Below are 27,118 nucleotides of genomic sequence, written 5' to 3'. Positions count from 1 at the left end.
AAATATTGCCACTAATGATTAATGCGATGAGAGTTTCAACTAACCAACGGCCTGAGTAAACTTTCATATAATCACCATAAAAAAAACAAAAGAAACCTCATATAAATGTTGAATAAAAAAGATAATGAAATATCATTAGGTATAGACGTGAATTTTTAAACTAAAAAGAAGATATCATTTTATCAAATGAGAAGATCTTAGATTCTTACAATATATATATTTATTTATATATTTTAACATATATACGTTCATTTGTTTTCTAAATATATAGTTTATTTGAAGAAAAATATGGAGTTGACACATAAATAAAATCTTATGTGGCAATTTTTCAAATTAGTTTTAGATTGCAAGAGGGCTTTAAAATGCTTGGTTAACTATTGTTTTATAAGAGTTATATATATATATATTAGTACTAATATCCGTGCACGTTGCACGGTCTACTAATAATTATGTAATCAAGAAAGATAATCTCAAATATTTGGGGTAATAATGGATTGGAAAAAAAGGTATTTTATGTGCAAACAAAAAGAATAATCAATTGCTTTCAGAATGATATCCTTTATCAATAGGTCCGTTATAGCCACGGTTTATTCGATAGTAGACGTTATGTTTGACCAGTGATAACAAAAACTATAATGTATAATCACGAAAAACATAGCATAATATATAAATCAATCACCCTAAATTAAATCATATGGTTTTAGCATAACATAATTATAAAAACTTATAAATAAATGATATGCAAAACATAAATAATTAAGCAGAAGATAGCATGAATGTCTTCAACAAAAAGTATTATTTATTTTGCCAACATAAATAAATGATTTGCAAAACGTAATAAAAAAACAAATAGTGGAATAAATTTTGAAAATCAAGTAAACAAAGTCAAAAAGATGATATGCAATTAAATTCACCGTCGAATCATTAGGAAGTTTATTAGTAGAAAAAAAATGAAGCCTTAGGGAAACATAAATTCAGATATTACGATTGTTTAACAATATATATAGGATTACTAATCTCTTATATAAATAAAATAAAATTCTAATAACATCATGATTTTTTAAATAATGCTTAATTGTTATTATTACATTTATTTTTATCAATTATATCTTTTTTATTTTTTCATTTATGACATCATTCTATAAAAAGTTTAAATTATTTTTTCTAATACTAATATTAATTGGATAATAAGGAAACATGGTGTTATTATTATTGTCAAAGACTAAAACGTAGTTGTCGTCCTAATAATTTAATTTAGGGTTTTGCTAAATAAAGACTTTCGTTAAGGTGCATTAAATAGTTGTATATTTACCATAAAAACCAGGGGGTGGACTTTTGATATGAAAATGTACAATCTTTTTATGCACCTTAAGTGAAGCCTAAGGACTTTATTTAGCATTTTCCTTTAGTTTATTTAACCAAAAAGACATTTGTCGCTTCAAAACAGTGTCACGTGTCGTTAAATAGAAGTTATAATCCTGTCTTAATTTATTGGTGTATACACACACACACACACACACACACATATATATATATATATATATATAGGGAAAAGCGAGTATGGGATTGTTCCCCATCTAAGTTTAGATGGGGAACCCCTCACATACAAATATTCTAATATTTGTTTGAATTTTAAATAAATACATGGCCCCCCATGATTTTTATGATTATAAAAACCAAGTGTGAGGGGTTCCCCATCTAATCTTAGATGGGGAACAACCCCAGACTCACTTTCCCCAGATATATATATATATATATATATATATATATCAATTAATTTTATATAGATACATTGACATTATAGTTTCTATAATTATAATTATAATGGTTACGGGTAAAGTTACACTTAATTACCGGGGGTTAATCTCGTATTAGGAAATGGTTGGAAGGTTTTTTAGACTTGCTGGCGATTCCCAATTGGTGTGAAGTATCACAGTTGCTTCACGCCACCAAGTATAAAAATGGGGTGTTTGTGTGAATTTGTCATTGGGTTCTAAAGTCACCAATGAAGAGTATTTATAGTGCCTCATGGAAGGATCTAGAATCTGGTCCCTTTAGAGTGACGCTGGCGAGGCAGGAGGCCGTCATTCGGTGTGGACTGTAGTGTAACAAACTTTGTCTTATTGCCGAGTGAAGACAAAGTAGTATGATGATGGTCCCAAATCATACGTCATTCGTAGTATAACGTACTTTCAGGTTGATCTCATGAGAGGCTCCGGTTCTGAAGGAGGCTGCGGATGGAGTCCCCAACATAATTAGGCCCCATCCTTATTGTTAGTTACGCTCCTTAATCTGTAGCCTTTAAGGGTGGTACATCATCATATAACATCAGTAATTTTTAATTTGTTAAAATCAATATTTATGATTGGTCAATAAACTATTAGTTGAGCTGTCTTTTAATATAAATAATACGTAAATTGACGTTATAGTTTTTAGAATTATTATTATAACATCAGTAATTTTTCTTTTGTTAAAATCCAGAGTTATGATTGATCAATAAACTATTGGTTCAGTTGCCTTTTAATATATATATATATATATATATATATATATAATATAGGGATATTTGCAGAAAATAGAAAGCACCTTTCGACCAATTCACGAAAATAGTAGTGACCTTTAAAAGTTTTATTTTTTAGAAATGAACTTTCATTTATTACTAGAAATAGCAACATTTGACACGTGGACATGGTGATGTGGACATCTTTTGATTACGTGACATTTTTTAATGACGTGGCATTCTTTATAACATAGAAAATAGAAAGGACCTTTTGAACAATTTACGAAAATAGCAATGAACTCTAATTTATAGTCGGATTACTTTAAAACCTCGTCAGTGTTGGATGTGGAGATGGTTTTTTTTCAATTTCTTCAACTAACTTAGAAACCGTTGATAGTTTGTTCGAGTTTGAGAACACCTCTGGACCTTCATCATTTGGATCTATCTCATCCGCAGACAAACTCTTCTTAAACGAACCAAATCCGGCCTATGAAACTCTCGTCTTACCTAAACATCCCCAGGATCTCTCTCTGACGAAAACAAATATGTTTTGGCATCTAATTTTAGAGATTTTAAATCTCGAAATAGACAAAGAAGATATAGATCTATGTGTCCTTTATGATCTTCATACACAGTTTCTCAATACTTGAAAATGGAAGAGACTCAACAAAAATCAATGAAAAGAAACTGAAATCAGCTTCAGAATATAATGACGAGAATAAATACCTTGCCGAAACCAAAACTGAAACGAAACCATATTTTTTTGTGGGGAAATGACTGATAAAAAAATTAAATAGTAATAAATAAAGAATAATGTCACGTCATTAGAAAATACCACGTAATCAAAAAATGTCCACGTCACCATGTACACGTATTAAATGTTGCTATTTCCGGTAATAAATGAAAGTTCATTTCTAAAAAACAAAACTTTTAAAGGTCACTGCTATTTTCGTGAATTGGTCGAAAGTTGTTTTCTATTTTCTGTAGTTATCCCTAATATATATATATAAAGATAAAGATTACAATCGTAATAATTGATACTTAAACTAAATTACAATCGTAATAATTCAATAAACACAATTAGTTATTACCTTTTGAAAATTTTAACCTAAAAATCCAAGATGGTACTCATTTGGTCAAAACATGAAAACGTTTTGGTTTTTATTTTGTTTTAGAAATTCATTTACCACGAGTTAATATATGAGGGTTTACTTTTTACTTTCCATTGGGATGAAGATTCAGGTGATACCGTCATCGTCTGACCATATAAGTATATAGATGAAAGCTATAGCCTAACGGGTTCAAAACAAATTGATAAATTATATCTTATGATTCATATGTGATTATAGTGACTTACCCAGAATGAATTATATGCATGTACGTTCTACATCTAGAAAGGTACATGGGAGTTGGACTAGAGTATTCTCATTTATTTACCCTTTAGGATTTGATATCGTCGTTTTCATTGTTTTGTTTCATAAGTACATCATTTATAAAATCAATTATCATCAATGAGTCACCATGTATCTCTTTAAATAAATTTTAAATCGATTAATTTTTAACCTTTAAAAAAAGATAGGATTAGGACATTAGGTGAATGAAAGCAAACACCGTTGACAACTGAATTGATGCTTCCATGCTTACATAATTATTCAGAATTGACATTGTATCACAAATAATAATTTATTTATTATATTGTATAATTTTTATAGCATATTGTATAAGTTAATAAAACACATATGAGATAAATACTATGTAATTTTTAGTATAGTATTATATTGGTACGTATATTTATAGTATTATATATTGGTAGCTAGTCGGTCCATAATGACGATATGAATAGTGAAGTGAAGTTTATAGATATTCATATCCGTAAGGGCATCAATTCCGTACTCTAGAGTCTAAAGTGATGGGTATCCAATTGTGGTACCGGGGCTAGAGTTCCCCAATATCCTTTTTTTCATATGTATAATGCGATATTCGTGGTCATAATTACAGTATGTTAATATTTAAATTGGATATCTTTGTTAGAGCTTTTCATTTTTATATAAATAATAATATTAAATAATTTAATTAATAATAATAACTGATCGAAAACATAGTTGGATTAGGATTATTTTCAAAAGTATTGATAAATTATAATTATATTAAATAAAAACTATTACCAATGTAAACTCAAATGTATATATTTTAATTATTAAATAAATAAAAAAACACATCATGTCGATAAAAGTTTTCAGTTCAAAAGTCAATTCATCTCATGCAAAGGTTGGAGGGTCTCTTTTTATCATTTATGTAGAAAATGAAAGTAACATCTTTACTTAAGTAGAGATAAGGTCTGCTACCTCTTCCATTCACTGTCCGGGCTGAAAACCTGGAAAAAAAAAAATACTGAACAGTTTCCTTTATATTTATTTATTTTTTCTGGCCTGTTCCAAACTTCCAATAAAAAAATCTGACTTTGTTTAAAATCAAATGTTGCCCCACCTCTGTTTATATCTCAGTGTAACCTTGGCATTTATATGACTATATATCTAAACATGACTATATATCTAAACAAGCCATTGAATTATATTGATAATATATCCCACACATATCAATTGGAAAATGTCACAGCTAAACAACTATGGGTCATGGTGGTGGGAAATGACGAGCAGCAACTACAATACGGAATTTACTCTTGCAGTTGTCACCATTTCAGTAGTAATTTTGACTATTAGTCTATGGTACAAAATGACTACTACTGTTTCAAGCTCCTCCTCGCCACCAGGTCCACGTTCTTTGCCAATAGTTGGGTACCTTCCGTTTCTTGGTCCTGAATTGCACAAACAGTTTGTCGAGATGGCTGACACCTTCGGACCCATTTTCAAGTTCCATTTGGGATCCAAGGTTAACATCGTGATTAACTCCCCAGAATTAGCAAAAGAAGTGGTTCGCGACCAAGACGACACATTTGCTAACCGCCAACAAACAGTTGCTGTCTCGATATACAGTTACGGAGGTCAAGACATAGTGTTTTCGGACAACAACTCCAGCTGGCGTAGCCTTCGAAAGATATTAGTCCAGGAGATTTTGAATAACAAAAATCTCGAAGCATGTCGTTCCCTTAGAAGGAACGAGGTCAGAAAAACCATCAAAAATATCTTTGGTAAAATCGGTACATCAGTCAATATTAACGAGATTGCTTTCTCAACCGAGGCGAAAGTTGTTTCAAGCATGGTTTGGGACAACACTACTACGTCCTCGGCTGGCAGCCAAGTTGGAGACGAATTAAGGATGATAGTTTCGGACATAGCTGAGACTATTGGACTGCCAAACCTGTCTGACATCTTCCCTTGTCTTGCACGATTTGATCTGCAAGGTGTTGAGCGAGACATGCAAAAACACCTTAACAAGTTGCGTCAAGTTCTCACTGCCATCATTCAAGATCGAATCGAATCTAACTCGAAATTAGCAGCACAAAATGGAGTAGCTGGCCGTGATGGAAAGAAAGATTTTTTGCAAATTTTGCTAGATCTTAAAGACCAAAAGCATCCATCCGCACTTGACATCACAAAAATAAAGGCACTCCTTGTGGTAATTAATTAAGATCGAATTTTAAATGAACGACACAACTTACCTGGCCTGCTGATCATTGGTGTCGATTGAATTTTTTTATTATATGATGATGAGTAGCTAAATGATCGAATCTAATTTATTATTTCATTTCAGGACATTATGACCGCGGGGACAGAAACAACGACGACACTGATAGAATGGGCAATGGCGGAAATCATGTGTAATGAGAAGGTAATGAAAAGGGTTCAAGGAGAACTAGAAGAGATGGTGGGGGAAAACAACATAGTAGAGGAATCTCATCTCCCAAAACTACAATACCTAGATGCAACAATTAAGGAAACATTCCGGTTGCACCCTGTCGTCCCATTGCTATTGCCACGAAAACCAAGCCAAGATTGCGTTGTAGGTGGATACACCATACCAAAAGGTTGTACCATCTTTTTAAATGTTTGGTCAATCAACCGGGATCCTCGGTACTGGAACAATCCCTTGGAATTCAATCCAGATAGATTCTTGAAAAACAAATGGGATTATAACGGAAACAATTTGAAGTTCTTCCCGTTTGGATCAGGAAGAAGGATTTGTCCAGGTATTCCATTGGCCGAGAGAATGCAAATGTTTGTCTTCGCGTCTCTCTTGCACTCGTTTAACTGGAGCTTGCCAAAGGGTGAAACGCATGACCTTTCTGAAAAATTTGGTATTACCCTTAAGAAAAGAAAACCACTCATTGCTATTCCGTCTCAAAGGTTAGCTGATGCGGGTCTCTATAATTAATTAATTTGCTACTTAAAATCTACAAGCTTCGAGATTTAATTTGATCGATATATTTTCACTTTTGGATGCATGGGTAGACTAGTGTTTTTTGTTTTCTTTTTGCGAACGACTGGTGTTGTTCGTTAATGGGTAAAATATAAGTATTAATAAATCCATCTACGTCACTTATTCTCCGGCCACGTGATGAACTATTTGCTATGTTGATTGAATGTACGTCTTTAGTTATTGTGTACCAAGTCAATACTTTCTATGGTGTTTTGTTTGTTCAAACATCTATATCACATCTATATATTCTACGTATTTTCTTACGTAAGACAAGATTTTATGTGGCAATAATATAATATAATTTATATATATGGGCCTTCTTGCCATGTAGCGGCTTTGTCGCATTTTTTTGGTGATAGATGCACTTGATCTGATATATTTCTCACTACCTACGTACTATGGTATATATGAATAGAACTGGAGTTTACCTTTATTAATAGGGAGTTTTCTCTTGCTAGCTAGGTAAGACAAGATAATTTAGACCATCTTGTGATATTTGATTCGTATACATCAAAAAATATAAATTAAAATAATTTGGTATATGGATATGGATAATGTTTTGTTATTTACGAATCATACCTTAGTATCACCATATGACCATAGCGGAAGGGTTATTTGAGAACTTACAAATAAAAAAGAACGCGAGAATAATTCTGGATCACTCAATTTCTTATATTTTCTCTCTCTTCCATTAAATAAGAAAATTCATCTAAATCATTTAAAATGTTTTATCTCACAAACCGTAAATCGTTAGACGAAACAAAAAACATGGGTAGTCTTAAAATTTCATCCTCTTTCATTAGAGATACAATTCGATATAATTTTGACGACTTTTTAATTTTCGTTTTTTTTCCCATCGCGTTCATCCTACACATGTGTAGGTTCAACCTACACATGTGTAGGTTCAACCTACACATGTGTAAGATCATTGTTTTCACATGTAAATTAGTAAATGAACATATGTACACAACAATGAAGGTCAAGAGCGGAGCCCGTAAATCTATGGCAGAGCCATGGTAGCCAAGAATGGAGCCCGTCAGTCCATGGCGGAGGAATAGCGGCTAAGGGTGGAGCCCGTTAGGTAGATCACCCCTTACTGGTCACCCCTATGACCTGTCACCCTCTATGACCTATCACCCTCTATGACCTATCACCCTCTATGACCTATCACCCCCACTAGCTTTGGTTTATGAATATCCTTTAGGGCGAAGCCCGTTTCGAATTATAATTTTTGTTCAACCTACACATACCTACACATGTGTAAGTTATGTGTAACTAGCAAAAAGAAAACAAAAATTAAAAAGTCGTCAAAAGTATATCGATTGGATCTCTACTGAAAGAGGACGAAATTTTAAGACTACCCATGTTTTTTGTTTCGTCTAACGATTTACGGTTTGTGAGTTAGAACATTTTGAATGATTTGGGTGAATTTTATTATTTAATTGAAGAGAGAGAAAGAGGAAAAGAATGTGTGGTCTAGAATGGTTCTTGAATTTTTTTTTTTAGGAGTTCTCAAAATAACTCACCCTTATAACCATAATATATAAGCGTTTACATATACAAAGTAAACAGTAAAAAAGTTATGTTTTTGTTTTTTTTTTTCCAAGAAAAACTTAAATTCTAATTCTATTTATCATCTTCAAATCAAACAATTTAAAAGTATTATGTTATTTTAGCTTATTATAGTAACCAATTTCTTATTTTCACTAAAATGTTGATTGCATTATCTTTCATGTCTTCTAAAGCATCAAAGGTTTATGATACAACTAAAAGGTATTCACGCAATATGACAATGGTGATGGAAGCGATGTTATGGTGGCTGCGGTCAATCGTGGTGGTGATTGTGGGCCTTGTGGCAACAAGTAGTTTAGGTAATTGCCTCATTAATGTAAAAATAAGTAATGTTAAAAGTATGTACATTCAAAAAAATTTTAATGAGTGCGATGTGAATATATTACTTCTTTTTAACACTATTAAAATAAAAACTCATAAAAATTTTATGAAAAGAATATATAAATAATATAAGAAACATGACGTTTTGGTAGAAAAAAAAATAAAGAGACTGTTTTTTTTTTACTCTAGTTATGCTACTCTGAAATCAGTTTCACATTTTCATCAATGACTTAAAAGAGTACTAGTGTCATTTATTTTCAAGGCGAAAGTGTTTCATATATATGGAAGCTAATATTGTTATGGGCAAGAGTATATTCGCCAAGTTTTATTGGTAAAAAATATCGGCTATTTGGAAAGCCTATAGCATGTGAATCGGCTAGCATCGGCAAGTTTTGGCAAGTTATATCGGCTAGTTTTGGCCGATGCTAGTGAACGTTGGGCAAGTGCCACATGCACCATATAAATTAATTATTAATTAGTTACTAGCCGATATGTCGAATTGCCGACCTCACAAACTTGTTGAATTTTAGCAAGTTTTGACAAAATTTTGGAATACCACATGGTGTGCTCTTATTGATCAAATTACTTACCAAAACTTGTCAAATTGCCAATAATCAACACTACACCTTTACCTCTTATCATAAAAATTCATGAATCTATTGCATCACATATTTGTATACTATTTTATTTAGTACATATATCATTTCCTATTTCATTATTGATTATTCTGGAGTTTATTTTGGAGTCTAGTTCAAAGTACTGAAGCATGGATTTGTGTGCTCACGGGTCTTTTTCCTTGCTTTTTTCACATGCTTTTTTGGCTTGGTTTTTTGGTAATTCCCTGCAGGTTTTAGTAATAATCTTAGTGTCCATATATACCGATACCTTCCCTCCATCTATCAGTTCATCATAAAACTTGTAGATGTACGTAGAGTGGTGGGTTCTATACTTCTATTTGTCATTCGTGTTATGTAACTACAAAAAAATGGTCTTAGCTTTGGGTATCTATTGTAGTATTGTAATCGTAGTAATTGTAATGTAATGTACGGTTTTTAAAAATATGTATTTAGTTTGGCAGAGACGAAATGCCACCACAACTCCACAAGTGTGGTTTGGCTATCTTTAAGGGGAGATGGATATTGATAGAGTATTATTTATTTAATTCGATAAGCGATAAGAATTTTTTTTTTTTTTCATGTATTTAATAATCTCTTTAAGTTCTTAGCTACGTGGACATTTAGGTGGGTGATGATGGTGTTTAACGAAATTATGATCGGGTCCACAACTCCACATAGACATGTTTCCGTGAACCGCATAATTTGTCACTTACAACAAGTTAATTAGCTACATCTTTTGTTTTACTTTAAACACAGCAAGTAGTTGTTTCTATTTTCATTTTTCAGAGACTTATCACTTTATTTTTTGGGCTACGATTTTGTTTATGTAAAACCATCAAGTTTAATTTCAACAATTTTAACAAGTTGTTAGTACAAACCCTAAGTGAAGTTAGAACTAATGTTTCAATATCGATTTTATATTTCGATTAAACCAGTCATGTTAAAAGATAAATATAAGATGGAGTGATGGACTAGGAAGGTTTGGGCTCTGAAACTGATAGAATCTGGACTGGGCTTCATATTACTGGTTAGTGGTTACAAACGACACAATTATAAAAACCGGTTTGAACTTTGAAGTACGAATTATATTTCTCTTTATATATGTGGAAATACAGGCACCTATCTTCACTTTCATTATCCATTTTATTTTGTTTTCTTTTTTTTTTTTTAATTATTTTTTGCTAAATTCATAATTTCTTTATATATATATATATATATAATAGTTGCAAATAGGGAATTACTCAAAGTGGACAAATAGGAATTCTAATTTGGAATACATACAACTAGCATATACCATAATGGAATAAAAGTCAACTTGTTTATGTTACATAATTGAACGCCAAGAAAGAAAGCTTATTTTTTCAACAACATTAAAATAAAATAAAAAATTGAACGCCGAGAAAGAAAATTATCACAAGGTGGAAAAGTATTTTATAGGGAGTAGATAAAAACTCTTAAGACATATAGTTTCTTAGTTGGCAAAAATGTCACAGCTAAGCAATTATTATGGATCATGGTGGCTGGAAGTGAGCAACAACAAAGAGCTTATTATTGCATTTGTCACCATTTCGGTGGCAATCTTCGCTATTTTATGGAACAAGTTCACACTTCCAAGGTCTTCTTCAATCCATGCGCCACCATTGCCACCGGGTCCATATTCTTTGCCGATTGTTGGGTACCTTCCTTTTCTTAATCCCGACTTACACAAACAGTTAACCAACATGGCTCATTCCTATGGCCCCATTTTCAAGTTTCATTTGGGACGCAAGCTTCACATTGTGATCAACACCCCAGAGTTGGCAAAGGAGGTTGTTCGTGACCAAGACGAGGCCTTCTCTAACCGCGACATGACTGTTGCTGCCTCTGTAATAACCTATGGAGGCCAAGATATAGTATTGTCCAAAAACAACTCTAAGTGGCGTAATCTGCGTAAAATATTTGTCAGTGAGCTTCTAAGTAACAAGAATCTTGAAGCATGTGGTTCGTTACGGAAGGATGAAGTTAGAAAAACCATCAAGGACGTTTTTAGTAAAATTGGTACCTCAGTCAACATAAGCCAAATTTCTTTCTTGACAGAGGCTAATGTCATCACAAACATGATTTGGGGAAAGTCATTGGATGAAGAGGCAGAACGTCATAGCCATCTTGGAGATGAGTTGCAAATGGTGTCTATGAACATTCATGACATTTTTGGAAAACCGAATTTGTCTGATTTTTTCCCTAGTCTAGCATGGTTGGATTTACAAGGTGTTGAGCGAGACATGAAGAAGCAACGGAACAAGTTGGAGCAAATTCTAACAAGCATCATTGAAGATCGGATCAAATCTAACTTGAAAAGGTCACAAGATGGAGTTGGGCACGAAGGGGAGAAAGATTTCTTACAGATGTTATTAGATCTCAAGGACCAAAAACATGCAACATCTCTTAACATTACCCAAATAAAGGCACTTCTTGTGGTAAGATTATCACTAGTATATGCTTAACAGCTATGGAATCAAACTCAAGAATATATATGATCTCCTCTTTCAAACTCTTTTACCATTTTCATTTTACAAAAGATTACTAACACGAGACTTCCGTTGTTCAGGACATTATGCTTGCAGGAACAGAAACAACCACAACACTTGCAGAATGGGCAATGGCAGAAATTATGAAAAATCACAATGTAATGATTAAGGTCCAAGAGGAATTAGCAAAAATTGTAGGAACAAACAACATAGTCGAAGAATCCCACCTATCTCAACTAGAATATCTAGATGCGACAATTAAGGAAACTTTTAGGTTGCACCCAGTAGTCCCTTTCCTATTGCCACGGTCGCCAAGCCAGGATTGCACGGTAGGTGGCTACACCATCCCAAAGGGTTGTACCGTCTTTCTGAATGTTTGGTCAATTCATCGAGATCCTCGATATTGGGACAAGCCATTAGACTTTAATCCCGAGAGGTTTTTGACAAGCAAATGTGATTTTAATGGAAACAATTTGAAGTTCTTTCCATTCGGATCAGGGAGAAGAATCTGTGCGGGTATACCTTTGGCAGAGAAAATGCAAATGTTCATCTTGGCTTCACTTTTGCATTCATTTGACTGGAGCTTGCCAAAGGGTGAAATGCACGACCTTTCGGAAAAATTTGGCGTTCAACTTAAAAAAAGAATGCCACTCATTGCTATCCCGGCTCAAAGGCTGCCCAATGCAAGTCTGTATAATTAATGTTTTTGTAATAGTTAATTATAATAATCAAGCATGGTTAAAGAACCTTTAGAAGTAGGCTTAGAATGTTTGACTTTAAAATTACACTTCTGAAAGATATCATTCAAGAAAATAAAACCACTTTGGCACTTTCAGCTTCCTGCTTGTAATTTGTAAAACCAGTGTTTTAATTTCAATGTTATTGTGTTTCCTTGTTTCAAGTATGGCGAGTATTAAAAACTGAAAAATGAGCAAGTATATGTACCTTTTATAATCTGTTGACGTATATGGGGATCGATACACCTGGGGCCTGGGCACCTGGCTATCCATCTAGATTGAGATGTCCAATTTCTGTTTAAAGCTTGACTGTTAGGCTGTAATCTCAGCTGGCCTGCTTTCTCCATCATGTTTTCACATGCCCTGGTCTTGTGGCCGTATAGATGTTGATCAGGTGACTGTTTTTTGTCTCAAACATTGGATCAAGCAGTTAAAGTGCGTCATGAAGTTCAGACAATTTAAGTGGCAATCATACAAGAAATCGCCCCTTTTTCTAACCAGCAAACCTGATGACATATAATCCAGGTTTAAAGTCTACATAAACAGACGGAGTTTGATTGAAGCCTTATATCGAGCACCTTGCGTGCGGCATAAACAACATCAGTTAGGTTTGTTGTACAGGTATAGAGGGAGGTTGTTAATACAACCATTACCACACATGTGAATAGCTAACATACGGAATTAAAAGTGTCAATTACTTCCGAACCTCCGATGTGGCGACCTGTCAAATAATTTCAGATTCAATAGCTTGTTTCAGTTATTCTTTTTCCTTTTGGATTCTATCGCACATTTGCAAGTCTGAGACCCAACAAGTGGTTCTAAGTGTCAATGTGATTATGTGAATAAGTTCAAGGCTAAGAAAATACACTATCAGGTAAAAAAAAAAAAAGTCTAAGTTTAAAATTTAAAGGCATATACGAGTATTATTCAACAGTAAAGAAAAACTGTACAATGGGCATATTTTAGCACATAGTTTTCCTGAAAAGTCTGGTCAACCAAAGTAAAAAGGAATGCGAGAGAGATTTGGATTTGGGCCACCCAGAATAGAAAAACTTTATGCTTTTAGTAGTAAAATACTCCTACTGGGAAGTAAAGGACAACGGTCAAAAGGTCTTCGTCTACTTCATGTCTTTATCCTCATTTAAGTGTTCATATATGCATCAATATACTAGCACCCACCAAAGCAACATATATAGTTTAAGAAGATGATGAGCAAGAACTGGATTTACTCTATGAAAACTCATGTATTCATTATTTTCTCACTTCTTTTGCTACACCTTCATTCTGCAACTAACAACCAAGTGGTAGCACTGGGAGCAGCAGATGGTGATAGCATCATCAATAACAAGTGCATCGATAGTGAAAGACAAGCTCTCCTTGAATTCAAATCTCGCCTTCAAGACCCCGATGGCCTTATTTCTAAGTGGAGAGTTGAAGAAGAGCAAGACTGCTGTAAATGGAGTGGAGTCACATGCAACGACACAACGGGTCATGTCAAACAACTAACTTTAAAGTCATACAATTTGGGCGAAAGTTCTCTTCAAGGTGAGATTAGTTCTTCATTGCTTAACTTAACCTATTTGCAAACATTTAGAATTGGATGTCCAGGGAGATGTGTGATTGAAGACGCTGACTGGTTGACACATCTTTCTCAATTACAAGAACTTGATTTGGAAGGAATTTTCCTGGCTAAAGCAACTAACTGGGAAGATGTAATTCATAGTCTGCAAAAGCTATCGTTTTTAAGCTTAACAAAATGTGACCTCTCTCAGGTCATGTATTCTGGTAATTCTTCTTCATTTGTCAACTCTTCGTCATCATCTATTGTTGGACTTTATCTTGTAAACAACAATCTCAACTCATCCATGTTCAGTTGGTTGTTCCCACTAACTAGCCATAGGCTTGAATATCTCGATCTTTCTGAAAACGGGTTCGATGGTGTGCCTGAATATCTTGGAAACCTTTGTGGTTTAACATCATTAAAATTCTATGACAACTCTGTCTCTATCAGATTTTCTGATTTTCTGAAGAGCTTATCTGGATGCACATCAGCCTCGTTAGAATATTTGTTTGCTCCAAATAGTCAACTCACAGGGCCATGGTCTGATTTGATCCAAAACTTCTCATCTCTAAAATGGCTGTACCTATATCAAAATAACTTAAATGGAACTATAAGTGAGAAAATATGGGAGCTACCCATGCTTGAAACTTTTGAAGTTTTCTCCAATAATCTTGGGGGTGCTATGTCTGAAAACATTGGCAAGTCAAAGATTTTCACTCTGAATCTTTCAAACAACTCACTCAACGGAGTCCCTGTTCATTCGGAAGAACACATGTCAAACATTTCGTATGTAGTGTTTCTTGATTTGAGCTCTTGCAAGCTCGGGCCTCGCTTCCCTATGTGGATCAAAAACCTTAAAAACCTTACCCATATTGATATTGCCAATACTAGAATATCAGACAAAATTCCTCTGAACTTTTGGGACATGTGGCCTTATCAATTAAGATATTTGAATCTCTCTTCTAACAACATAAGTGGAAACATACCAGACTTATTATCAAACTTCGATAACTATTCAGTAATAGATATGAGTTCCAACAGCTTTAATGGTCCAATACCTGATGTTTCTCCTACTTTGAAGTTATTAAATCTTTCTGGAAACAGACTCTATGGAGGTATCTCTTTTGTGTGCCAAATTGTAGGTGGGATTTTAGAATTCCTTGATCTTTCAGATAACTTTCTAACTGGGCAAATTCCAGACTGTTTGTGGCACTTCAAAGAGCTAAAGGTTCTTAATCTAGGACACAACAATCTGACTGGAAGGCTACCTGCCTCTGTTGAATCATTGTTCAAACTACAGGTGTTGTATTTATATAAAAACAACTTTTTTGGAGAAGTGCCTTCGTTTCTAAAGAACTGCACGGATTTAATCTATCTTAATTTGGGAGGAAACAAATTTTCTGGTAATGTGCCTGTTTGGATTGGAGAAAACCTATCTAGGTTGTACGTTCTTAGCCTAAAATCAAACAATTTTTCTGGAACCATTCCTTTACAGTTATGCCGCTTGGTAAATCTTCAACTTCTAGATTTGTCATTGAACAATCTTTATGGAACCATCCCCTCGTGCGTTAATAACCTCACTACCATGGTTCAGATAGGACTTGTACCAACACAAGTTGAGCATCATTTTTCAATTCCATGGTTTGTTCCAAGAAGTGCCCATACAAATTACATCGACCATGTGTACATCGACCATGCAACGATCGAGTGGCAAGGAAATGTACGTGTATTCAGCAGCAATCTTGGATTACTGAGAAGCATCGATCTGTCAAGCAACAATCTAACAGGACAATTCCCATATGAAATTACCAACCTTTATGGACTGCTTGCATTGAACTTGTCAAAGAACGCACTACATGGAGAAATTCCACGAGAAGTTGGTCAGATGAAAAAACTTTTAACTTTGGATTTGTCAAACAACGTTTTTTCAGGAGGGATACCAACAAGCATGTCTCAAATGACTTCATTAAATTACTTAGACGTGTCATTCAATAATTTAACTGGGAGAATTCCATCCAGCACTCAGCTACAGTCCTTTGATCCTTCGAGATACAATGGAAATGCAGGACTATGTGGACCTCCCGTCACAAAAAATTGTATCGGAGATAAAGAACTAGAGGCGCCACCCCACGTCGATGAGAGTGAAGGTGAAGGAGGTGGGATAGACGAACTGCAGAGATGGTTTTATATTGGTGTGGGCACTGGTTTTGCAACTGGTTTTTCAATAGCATGTGGCACTTTAGTTCTCAACCATAAATGGAGACGTGCTTTTTTTCATCTACTTAATTTCTTGAAAAATTGGGTTTATGTAAAGGTGGCGGTGTTCATTGCAAAACTGCAAAGGGGCGCACGTCCATAGTTAGTATTTCATGCTTCTAGACTCTAGTTAGTATTTCATGTAAGACAGTGATTTGAAGTACTCAACTGCTAAAATAATAAACTATGCATCTAAGCAAATGATACTCACGTTTTTGTCAAAATGTAATGTTGAGGGAGATTCGGTTGTTTAACAACCTAAATGGACTCCTATGTAGTTACAGTTCTTAACAATGGAAACTAGGGATTGCTAAAGAGCATTGATTTATCAAGCGAGAATCTTACACAGACGAATTCAATTTGAACTTATCGACCTCTGGTTATCAACTGCTTTCCCTAGAGTTTCAGGTTTCTTTGCTTTTACATCGGAATTTTTCAGGTTTCTTGTATTTACTAGAGGATTTTCAAGGTTTTCTGTAAAACCATTATCAAATAAGTGTCTAAAACGTAGCAATATCATATATAATAATGACAAACCACCATTGAGGCATTTCATCAAACACGTGATACGCACTTGTGCATAAGAATAACTCGATCAATCTAATGAAACCATCATACAAAAGTAATGAAATTACTAATCTTATGTTTATGAATTATGTGGCAGAACCCCAACCTGTTATAAATAAAGAGAGAAAACAAAATCACAAACTCTGGATTTTGTAAATTCATTAAAATTCTGATGAGTGAGAATATATATAGGCAGGTATTGAATTTTACCATTGTCGAATAGCGATATAACAAAATCCTGATCTACAGGTGATCGACAATTTATAACGTTAATGTAACATTTGCAAATTTTGCTATTCGTAACCTTAATATGTTTTTATTTTTCTTTTAAGGTTTAACGTTATATATATTTTTTAATTAATATTTTTTTTTAATATATTTTTTTTATTTTAAAAAAAAACGTCATGTAAATCACTGTAAATGCGTGCTCAATCGGAATGAGTTTTTTTTTTTTTTTAATATAACTTTTATTAATTTCTTAATAATCAAATTTTAATTCAACTAATGTTGGAGAAAAGTAAAGTCATAACCGAGAACATGTTTAAGAATGACTGAAGCTTATTTAAATTTGGCTCGGTTGATAACAATTTAGAGTTTAAATAGTTTGATCGTTTACAACCTTAAATAACAGTGATAGAAAAATTTCTCCAAGCCAATAACCAAATCTACAAAACTATAAACAAATTTTTCTAAAATACTAAATATGTATTTTTGGTAGAGTTATAGAGAGACTACAAAAGACTGAAATTAAGAGTCGTTCAATTCAAATTGGCGAAGACTTGTACTGGTCAAGACCCTTTGCTGTGTGGGTGGGTGGGGAAAATGTCAACAAATGACTTTATGTGTCACACAAAAGTCAACACTTAATTAGCCCACACGCTATGGAGTAAACGCCCGTCTAGTTAATTCAAATGTTCATTTTTAAACCACCTCCATATAGAGAGGGAGTATCATACATTCATATATCACAAAAGATTAAAAAAAACACACACACATTTCGATACAATATAAATGGACAAAAATATGATTTGCCATAAACTTTTGCATACTGTTTTCTTTATCCAGTCATTTTTTCCCCTATGGTTAAAGGCCACTACCGCCTTTCAACAAGTGGAAGCCACAACAGGACCTGCAAATGGTACTGTTATTAACAAGAAGTGCTTCGATAACGAGATACATGCTCTCCTTGATTTCAAAGCCATGATCCTTAAGGACGACTTTGGCAGCCACCTCTCTACATGGGGAAACAAACAACAAGATGACCAGTACTGCTGTAAATGGACAGGAGTCACATGCAGTAGCCGAACAGGTCATGTCGTAAAGCTTGAACTAAGTTTTGTTACCTTTAAAGGCGAGATTAGCCCTTCATTGCTTAACTTAACCCGTTTAAATAATCTTGACCTTTCCTACAATTATTTTCATGGAACAATTCCTACATTCATAGGTTCCATGACCGAATTAAGGTATCTTGATCTTTCTGGCAGCACTTTTTACGGAACCATTCCTTCAGAGTTTGGAAACCTTCGAAACTTAAAGAAACTTTCGCTTAGATACTTGCAGACCGTTAAAAACTTAGATTGGTTGTCTCATCTATCTCTCTTGGAGTACCTTGATATGAGTGGGACTTCTCTAGCCAAAGTAAATAACTGGGTGAATGTAGTTGTAAGTCTTAAAAATCTATCATTTTTAAGTTTATCGAACTGTGACCTTTCCCAGGTCATGTGTCCATATTCTAAATTTGTCAACTCTTCTTCGTCCTCCTCAATTGTCACCCTTGATCTCGGAAACAACAATCTCAACTCATCCGCTTATCGTTGGTTGTTCCCATTAACTAGCAACAAGCTTCAAACTCTTGATCTGTCTAGCAACATGTTAGACTGGATACCTAAATATCTTGGAAACCTTTCTAATTTGACATCTGTGTTTCTCCAATACAACTTCATAAATGTCAGCTTCCCTGTTTTCCTAAGCAACTTGTCGGGATACACATCTTCTACTTTACAATATTTGGAAGTTTCACATAATCAACTAACAGGGTCACTGCCCGATGAGATCCAAAAATTTACATCGTTACAAAACTTGTTTCTTTCTCATAATCACTTAAATGGAACAATAAGTGAAAAAGTTTGGGAACAACCCAAACTGGAACAGTTAGATGCCACTTCCAATTCTCTTAGAGGTGCTAATTTTCAAAACATCGGCAAGTCAAACATTTTGTATATATATCTAGCAAACAACTCACTTGAGGGAGTCCCGCTTACTTATAGAAATCACATGTCAAACCTTTCTCACACAGTGCATATCGATTTGAGCTCTTGCAAGTTAGGACCTCAGTTCCCTAAATGGATTCAAACACTTAAAAATCTTGTCCATCTTGATATTGCCAACAATAGAATTTCTGACACAGTTCCTATCGAATTTTGGGACACGTGGAGTTCTCAATTGAGCTATCTGAATCTGTCTTCTAACAATCTCAGTGGGGAAGTACTGAATCTACTATCAAACTTTGACCGCTGTTCAACAATAGATTTGAGTTCTAATAGCTTTTATGGTCCAATACCGAATGTTTCCTCAACACTAGAAGCATTAAATCTTTCCAAAAACAAATTCCATGGAGGAATATCCTTTTTATGCCATCTTAATGGGTCTTTATCATTTCTCGATCTCTCTCATAACTCATTAACCGGACAAGTTCCAGATTGCTTGTGGCATTTCAAAGAGCTAAAGGTTCTTAGTCTAGGACATAACCGTCTAGCTGGAAGTCTCCCACCCTCTATGGGATATTTGGTTCAACTTGAAGTATTGTCTTTATACAATAACAGCTTTTCTGGAGAATTGCCATTGTCAATAAAGAATTGTCAGAGTTTAAAATTTTTGGATTTGGGAGCCAACATGTTTTCTGGTAATGTGCCTATTTGGATCGGGGAAAACTTATTTGAGTTGTATGTTTTTAGCCTAAGATCGAACAACTTCTCTGGAACCACGCCTTTACAGATATGTGAATTAGTAAACCTTCAAATTCTAGACTTGTCAATGAACAACCTTCAAGGAACGATCCCTTCATGTGTATATAACTTTTCGAGGATGTTTGGAGCTATGTTCTACCAAGATCCAAACGTACACCTATTAAACGCAACAGGTGAGTATGTTGACCATCAGATGATCCAGTGGCAAGGAATAATACGTGAATTCAGCAGTAATCTGGGACTGTTGATGAGCATTGATCTGTCAAGCAACAATTTAACAGGACCAGTCCCATACGAGCTTACCGATCTTCATCAATTGGTCTCACTAAACTTGTCAAAGAATGCCCTATTTGGAGAGATTCCACCAAAAATTGGCGAGATGAATCATCTTTTAACGTTGGATTTATCTAGAAACAAATTTTCAGGAGGGATACCATCAAGCATGTCTCAGATGAGTTCATTGAATTATCTGGACGTGTCATACAATAGCTTGTCTGGGAGGATTCCATCTAGCACTCAGCTCCAAACCTTTGAACCCTCAAGGTACATCGGAAATGCAGAACTGTGTGGATCGCCCCTGCCCAAATACTGTTCTGAAGACGAAGACTTACATTTACCCAACGTTGGTGAAGGTGAGGGTGGCAGTGAAGGCCTGGAAGAACTTCAAAGATGGTTTTATATTGGTGCGGCCATTGGTTTTACTATTGGGTTTTGGGTAATGTGTAGTACCTTACTTCTTAACCGTCGTGTGAGACATACATTTATAGGCATATTGGATCGCTTGGAAGATTGGGCCTACATGAATGTGATGGTATTCGCGGCAAAGTTGCAAAGGGTTGCCCCTGCATAATTTTTTCTGTATTCCCTTCTTGTTTTCTGGTTTTACTGATTTCTAGCAAGTATGTGGTTTTTAATTGGGGATTATGGCACTAGAGTGTAACAAACTATGACTCAATGGTTATGTAATGTAGTGACCTTTCAAATTGGCTATTTGATGTAAGTACCTTCTATTTTTGTTCTTTTAATGTACCGGTTGACCTGTTGTACCGGTAGCCAGTAACAATGTTAATTTTACTTTGGGATTATGGCATACGAGTGTAACCAACTATGACCTAATGGTTATGTTATGTAGTGATCTTTAAAACTGACCATCTGATGTAGGAACCTCTCATTTTTGTTATTTTCATGTACCGGTTGACCTATTATACGGTCATGGTTACGGTTGTGAGTTGTGAACTTCGACAAGATGGATGGTGGATGGTATTAGACTCCGACGACGTTGTAGTGGGTGGTCTCAGTATCATTTTTTCTTCCATTCAAGAGGTGCGACCATCTCTCCATCGTCTCCACATCTGGACACGTGCCACATTTTTCCCCCACTGTAAACCACAAATATCATAACACAGTCAGCCGCCACCCAGACAACCACCATCGTCATCCTCTGTCAAAATCCCCCATTTTTACCCCACTGTAAACCAACCTTGTTGGATCTTGATAGAGGTGGGGATGAGAAGTTTGGATCTTTATGGTTAACGATGATGGGGTGATCATAACACAGTCTGATTTGGGGGTCAGGGTTTGTAACCATCAAAAAGTTGAAGAAATTAAATTAAATTGATTTTAGGAACAAGATTTGGGATGTGTTCTCGAAGAGGAAACAATGGGACCATAGCTACGTACAGTGCATTTATAAATGTATACACCATTCTATATCTAGTTTTAAAGTTTAGAAATGGAATTTATATCATTATTATTGAATCGTGTTCTAAAATCAATAAATGTATATATATATATATATATATATCCATCTATATCTAGTATTGAATTGTGTTTAGGATTGAAGTTAGACATTGAGTTACAGTTTCACATTTGCTCTCCAGAAAAATTGTTGTTACCGAAGATAGTATCGGAAACTATCTGGAGAAGATGACCGGAGTATAAAGTCATCGGAGTAACACGGTAGCATACATCGAGTGAACAAAACAGAGAGGTTCTTACATCAATTTAACACTTTCGTAGGTCACTACATTACATAACCATTTGCTCATAGTTGGTTACACTTCGGTGCCTTAATCGCTATTCCTTTTTACGTCCAACGTGGAATTACCGGTTACAAATAGGATGTTACCCGGTTGGATACATTAAAAGAACAAAAATGGAAGGTACTTACATCAGATAGCCAGTTTGAAAGGTCACTACATTATATAACCATTGAGTCATAGTTGGTTACACTCCGATGCCATAATCCCTTTTAATTTCTTAAAGTGTGCAATAGAATTTGGACCATAAGACCTTCAAGTCTTGGGTTCTCCATGTACCAATCCATCTATTAATGGTCGGTGCCATGATAATTATTAACTTCTCTTCTCCGTGTGCTTGTTTTAAATCGGATTATTATTAGATTAATCTTGTATAATGCATATTTCCTTTAAGGACAACTAACGCAAATAACTATTACTACTCCACCAACCTAATATTTTAAAAAATATCCTTAATGAAATAGTTTATAAAATTTATCACTCAACTTCTAAAATAGAACCCGCAAGCAAAACAAGCTTTCCCCCTTCGTTTGTTGTGGGTCGCGCCTAACCCCCCTTTGACATCAATTACATTTACATCAATAACCTAGCTACCCGTCGTCGCCGCCACTCGTTGCTGCCACAACCACTACCATTCAACGTTGTCGCCACCCATCGTCGTCGTCGTCGTCACCACCACCAACCCACGCAGGCGAGTTCTTCTTTAGTTAGATAGAATTTAGAAATTCAGAGATTGATCTTCGTTTTGATGTGTTGATTTGGGTTGTAGATTCGGTGTTCACTTGTTGTTCAAGAAAAAGATTCATGCCCCCTTCCTTGTTTTTAATTTTGCTTTTCTTCTAACTTTTTCAAGTTTTTCATATTTTATTCTATCAGATTAATAATTAATCGCAAAACTATCTATTTCAAATTTATTAGTAACTTCCTTTATTATTTTGAAATTAACATCATTGATTCTCTTTCTAAGTAACTTTTCCTCTTATTATGGAGTGTTATATATAATGAGTTTTATTAAATCTATTTTTTTATTAGCATTTTTTGGTAAGAAATGTTTCTTTTATGTGTTGATTGGAGTGGCAATCAATTAGTTACTAGATAGATGCTCGCTCAATGCAGTGGTGGCGACCGGTGGTTGTGGCAGCGACTTGGTGATGGTGGTAATTGATGTAAAAGGACATAGTTAATCAAATAATTGATGTATACCATTCTTTTAGATAGCTGAGAATGTTATATGCATTTTTTTTTAATGGTTTGTCTCGGATATGGTATCTTTGTTGGAAGCACGGATCTTAAAGTGAAACATATTACTCTGAGACATCTGCAGCTTGCAATTAGAGGAGATGAAGAACTTGATACTTTGATGATTAAAGTTTGATAAAAGGAACCATAGCTAGCGGTGGAGTCATTCTTGACATCCATAAGTCACTCATCAACAAATCTTCTAAAGATTAGACATGTTAGATATGTAATAGTGTTTTGATTTCAGTGACTAACTGGTGATTATGGTTGGTTCATAGATGTTTGATCTTGAGAGGTTTGGACTATTTGGTCTATGATTCTGGTGAAGTTTTTTGCTTCTCTTTTTGAGACCATTTATTTATCTTTGGTTCTTGTCAGAAATGCTGCCGTGTGTCACTCTGTTTTCTTGTTGAGTGATTTGATTGAGATTGCAATAAACCAATGTTGGCTTCAGAATCTGTATTAATTTGCTTAGATTCGATGTGGCTATATGGGTGGGTTAGGTAATGCGTGCGTGCACGTTCGTTTAGAATGGCTTCAAGTAAACAAACTAGTATTATTTAATATGGCTCAAGCTGCATTATGTTGATACAACATTCTTTTTGTCTCTTAAAAGCTGAGATCTAAATCTCAACTGCAAGCATACATTGAAATAGCTAGCAATTTGTTTACTGTTTTTGAGAGGTTTAATATCTTTTTCAACTTCGAGCATACATGAAAAGCTGATATCTAAATTTCAACAAAATAGATGAAAACCACAGTTGGTTCACCACAAAAATCAAATGTATTTCACCATTTCCAATTATATCGAATAACAATTGGTGGTGTTCTAATGCTACACTATATTCACTTTTTTTTTTTTTTGTAAAATGTGATCATAACATATATGATAGCTATTTGCTAAAGCTGTTTCTGTCACCGACTTTATGAAGCAACATTAAGTCTTACACATAATCAAAACCTATAGGAACTTTGTCACAAGTTTGACGTGCGTTTTGTAGCATATGCAACTAAGTTTGCTATACTTTCCTATCTTTTCTTGAAATCTTGGAAGATATATAGTCTTACGGATTTAAATCATTTTTATTGGTTTATTAACTGGCATATTATAAGGCAATGCCAAAAACAAAAGGATTTTATCCGATGTATCATAAAAAGAACTTACCAACATAAAACTGTTGGTTCTACCAGGCGAGCCAGTATATTTTCTCCTTTTCAGAAATAACAATTAAGATTAGACCTCAGTAATTTCTCCTTTTCATGAAGAGTAAATCGCGACAATAGCCAATTTTTGTTGCGATCGTACCAAAATAGCCAAGTTTTTTCGGATGATCACAAAATAGCCATATAAATCGCAATAATCTACAAGAATCGCAATAAGATCATGAAAATCGCAATGAGATTCTTGAGAATTGCAATATGAGAATCAAAATATCGCAAGATCGCAATGAGATCATAGAATCGCATAAAGATCATATAATCGCATAGAGAACTTGTTGAATATTGAGATTCTGTTTTTTTTTTTTTTTTGCAATTTTGTCAACAATAAATAAAAAAAACATACTAGTTTATTACAAAATTCATGAATACAAAGCTTCAGAATTTCGATATAAATAAAAAAAACGTTGTGTTGTATTAGGTATTGAAGTTACATTGTTATCGAAATTCTGAAGCTTTGTATTCATGGATTTTGTAATAAACTAGTATGTTTTTTTTATTTATTGTTGACAAAATTGCAAACAAAAAAAAAAAAAAGAATTATAGAATCTCAATATTCAGCAGGTTCCCTATGCGATTATATGATCTTTATGCGATTATATGATCTCTATGCGATTCTATGATCTCATTGCGCTCATGCAAGATCTCATTGCGATCTTGCGATTCTCATGATCTTATTGCGATTCTTGCAGATTCTTGCGATTTATATGGCTACTTTGTGATAATCCGAAAAAACTTGGCTATTTTGATACGATCGCAACAAAAATTGACTATTATCGCGATTTTCTCTTTCATGAATAACATCCCTGTATTTATTGATCTGCATAAACATTTATAAATGAATTATATATATTAATTATATTTAATAAATAATACTTAAATAATTATATTTAAGTATATTTTCAAACACTAATAATAAACTTTTAAAATTGGAAAAAGTTTTTGGGGGTCGTCCAAGTTGTCACAACTATTTGGAGGGAAAATATATTTACTGTTAGGAAATAATGAGCCCCAGTAGTATTATTAGTCACAACGCGGAAAGTGGTAATATAAAGAAACTAGATATAATGAGATGATACGACGAACATATATATATATATATATATATGGTAATTGAATTGTATCACAAGTAGGTTTTGGTAATAGAAGAAGATTACGACTTTTTCTAGTATTTGTGAGGGATTTTCGATCTTAACCAAGTAATGGAATCACCATGATCCTTTCCCATGTCGTGGAAGTGGAGCAGTGATCCTTCATTCTTCATAACGACTATAACCAAGCTACCAACCAATAAAGCTCCTATAGTAGTTGTTAATACGAATAAGAGAAACTCTGTTATAGCCATTTCTGTACATTCAATGTACTCTACGGATAGAGGAATACATTGAGTTATATATATATATATATATATATAAGGTAACACTCCAGTGAGAACAGTCTTAAAATAAGATCGGTGAGAACACTTAAAAAACATCATTTTGATGCATTAAAAGTCCATAAAACTAACATAATACATAACTATATATCATTATTTAAGTGTTTAATAATACATTGATCCGTCAAAATCGAAAAAATCATGTTTTTTGGTGGATGCATCATTTTGAAGAATATGCATCCAAGATGGATGCACAAAACAAAAAACATGATTTTCTTGATTTTGACAGGCTAATGTGTTGTTATACACTTAAATAATGATAATTAGTTAAGCACTATGTTAATTTTATGGACTTTTAATGCATCAAAATGATGTTTTTTAAGTGTTCTTGCCGTTCTTATTTTAAGACTGTTCTTATTTGATTGTCCATATATTATATATATATATATATATATATATATAGGGGATGAGAATATAAGGCTGTTAGGTACTTTAGGTGTGGAATACTCACATATTATTTTTTTAATCCATAAAATTCACGAGAGCCATGTGATTTAATTAAAATTCAATAAATATTAAAAAATTAGTATGTGAGTGGTTCCACACCTAAGCTTAAGTGCCGGACAGACTTATATTCACTTTTCCCATATAGGGGTTGGGTATTGTAAAACAAGTATTCAAGTAAAACAAATAAGACGAGATCTTGACTCTTAAAAAAATTCACGAAGCAATTGATGCAAAATGATTTTCATGATGTACGATGATTTTCAAAGAAAAACTTATTGTTTTATTTATTTTACTTTAATACTTGTTTTATTTTACTTAAAACCTATATATATATATATATATATATATACACACAACATTCAAAGTAGTTGTTCGGGTAATAGAGACACACCAATCAATGGCGGTCCGCGATTGGGTTTCAGAACAGCTTGGTTTGTGGTTTGTTTTTCATCTAAAGGTCAAAATCTTCCCAACTTGAAACTTTAGATAATCCCCTCCCACTTTTTTTTTTATGTCACTGTACCCATAGATGGTTTCACAAATATGAAGTGTTTTTGCCAAGTAGTTTTTCATTTGTTTGATATTCTTTAACCTTCTATATGCATTATGGAGAAAAATTAAATACACATTGACCAGACATTATTATTTATGACTACAGCCATCCATATCAATTCAGGCCACCAGTTGTCATTTAAACTTCACATAATATATGTTCATGTATGATCAGTTGATAAACATAAAGATTGAGAAATTCTGTTT

The 27,118-nt window shown here is 34.0% G+C and overlaps 4 protein-coding genes across 4 annotated transcripts; all 4 read left to right on the top strand.

Moving 5' to 3' along the window:
* Positions 1 to 5,069: 5,069 nt before the first annotated feature.
* On the top strand, positions 5,070 to 7,063 carry LOC122581569 ((S)-N-methylcoclaurine 3'-hydroxylase isozyme 1-like). The gene is made up of 2 exons (XM_043753806.1): positions 5,070 to 6,076; positions 6,212 to 7,063. The coding sequence occupies exons 1-2, from the start codon at positions 5,108 to 5,110 to the stop codon at positions 6,830 to 6,832; spliced, it is 1,590 nt and encodes a 529-aa protein (XP_043609741.1). The 5' UTR covers positions 5,070 to 5,107; the 3' UTR covers positions 6,833 to 7,063.
* Positions 7,064 to 10,839: 3,776 nt separating this feature from the next.
* Positions 10,840 to 12,769, top strand: LOC122584912 (cytochrome P450 76C1-like). Its single transcript, XM_043756988.1, has 2 exons — positions 10,840 to 11,843; positions 11,975 to 12,769. Exons 1-2 carry the CDS (start codon positions 10,872 to 10,874, stop codon positions 12,593 to 12,595), a joined length of 1,593 nt encoding a protein of 530 aa, XP_043612923.1. The 5' UTR covers positions 10,840 to 10,871; the 3' UTR covers positions 12,596 to 12,769.
* A 1,075-nt stretch (positions 12,770 to 13,844) lies between these two features.
* LOC122585899 (receptor-like protein EIX2) lies at positions 13,845 to 16,591 on the top strand. Its single transcript, XM_043758017.1, has one exon. It carries the CDS (start codon positions 13,864 to 13,866, stop codon positions 16,549 to 16,551), a length of 2,688 nt encoding a protein of 895 aa, XP_043613952.1. The 5' UTR covers positions 13,845 to 13,863; the 3' UTR covers positions 16,552 to 16,591.
* A 1,435-nt stretch (positions 16,592 to 18,026) lies between these two features.
* LOC122596087 (receptor-like protein EIX2) lies at positions 18,027 to 20,831 on the top strand. Its single transcript, XM_043768607.1, has one exon. It carries the CDS (start codon positions 18,027 to 18,029, stop codon positions 20,829 to 20,831), a length of 2,805 nt encoding a protein of 934 aa, XP_043624542.1.
* The last annotated feature ends 6,287 nt before the right edge of the window (positions 20,832 to 27,118 follow it).

Source organism: Erigeron canadensis, chromosome 1 (assembly GCF_010389155.1).
Source record: "Erigeron canadensis isolate Cc75 chromosome 1, C_canadensis_v1, whole genome shotgun sequence".
Taxonomy (NCBI): Eukaryota; Viridiplantae; Streptophyta; class Magnoliopsida; order Asterales; family Asteraceae; genus Erigeron; species Erigeron canadensis.
Note: the sequence above shows the minus strand (reverse complement) of the source record. Positions and strands in the feature narration are given on the sequence as shown.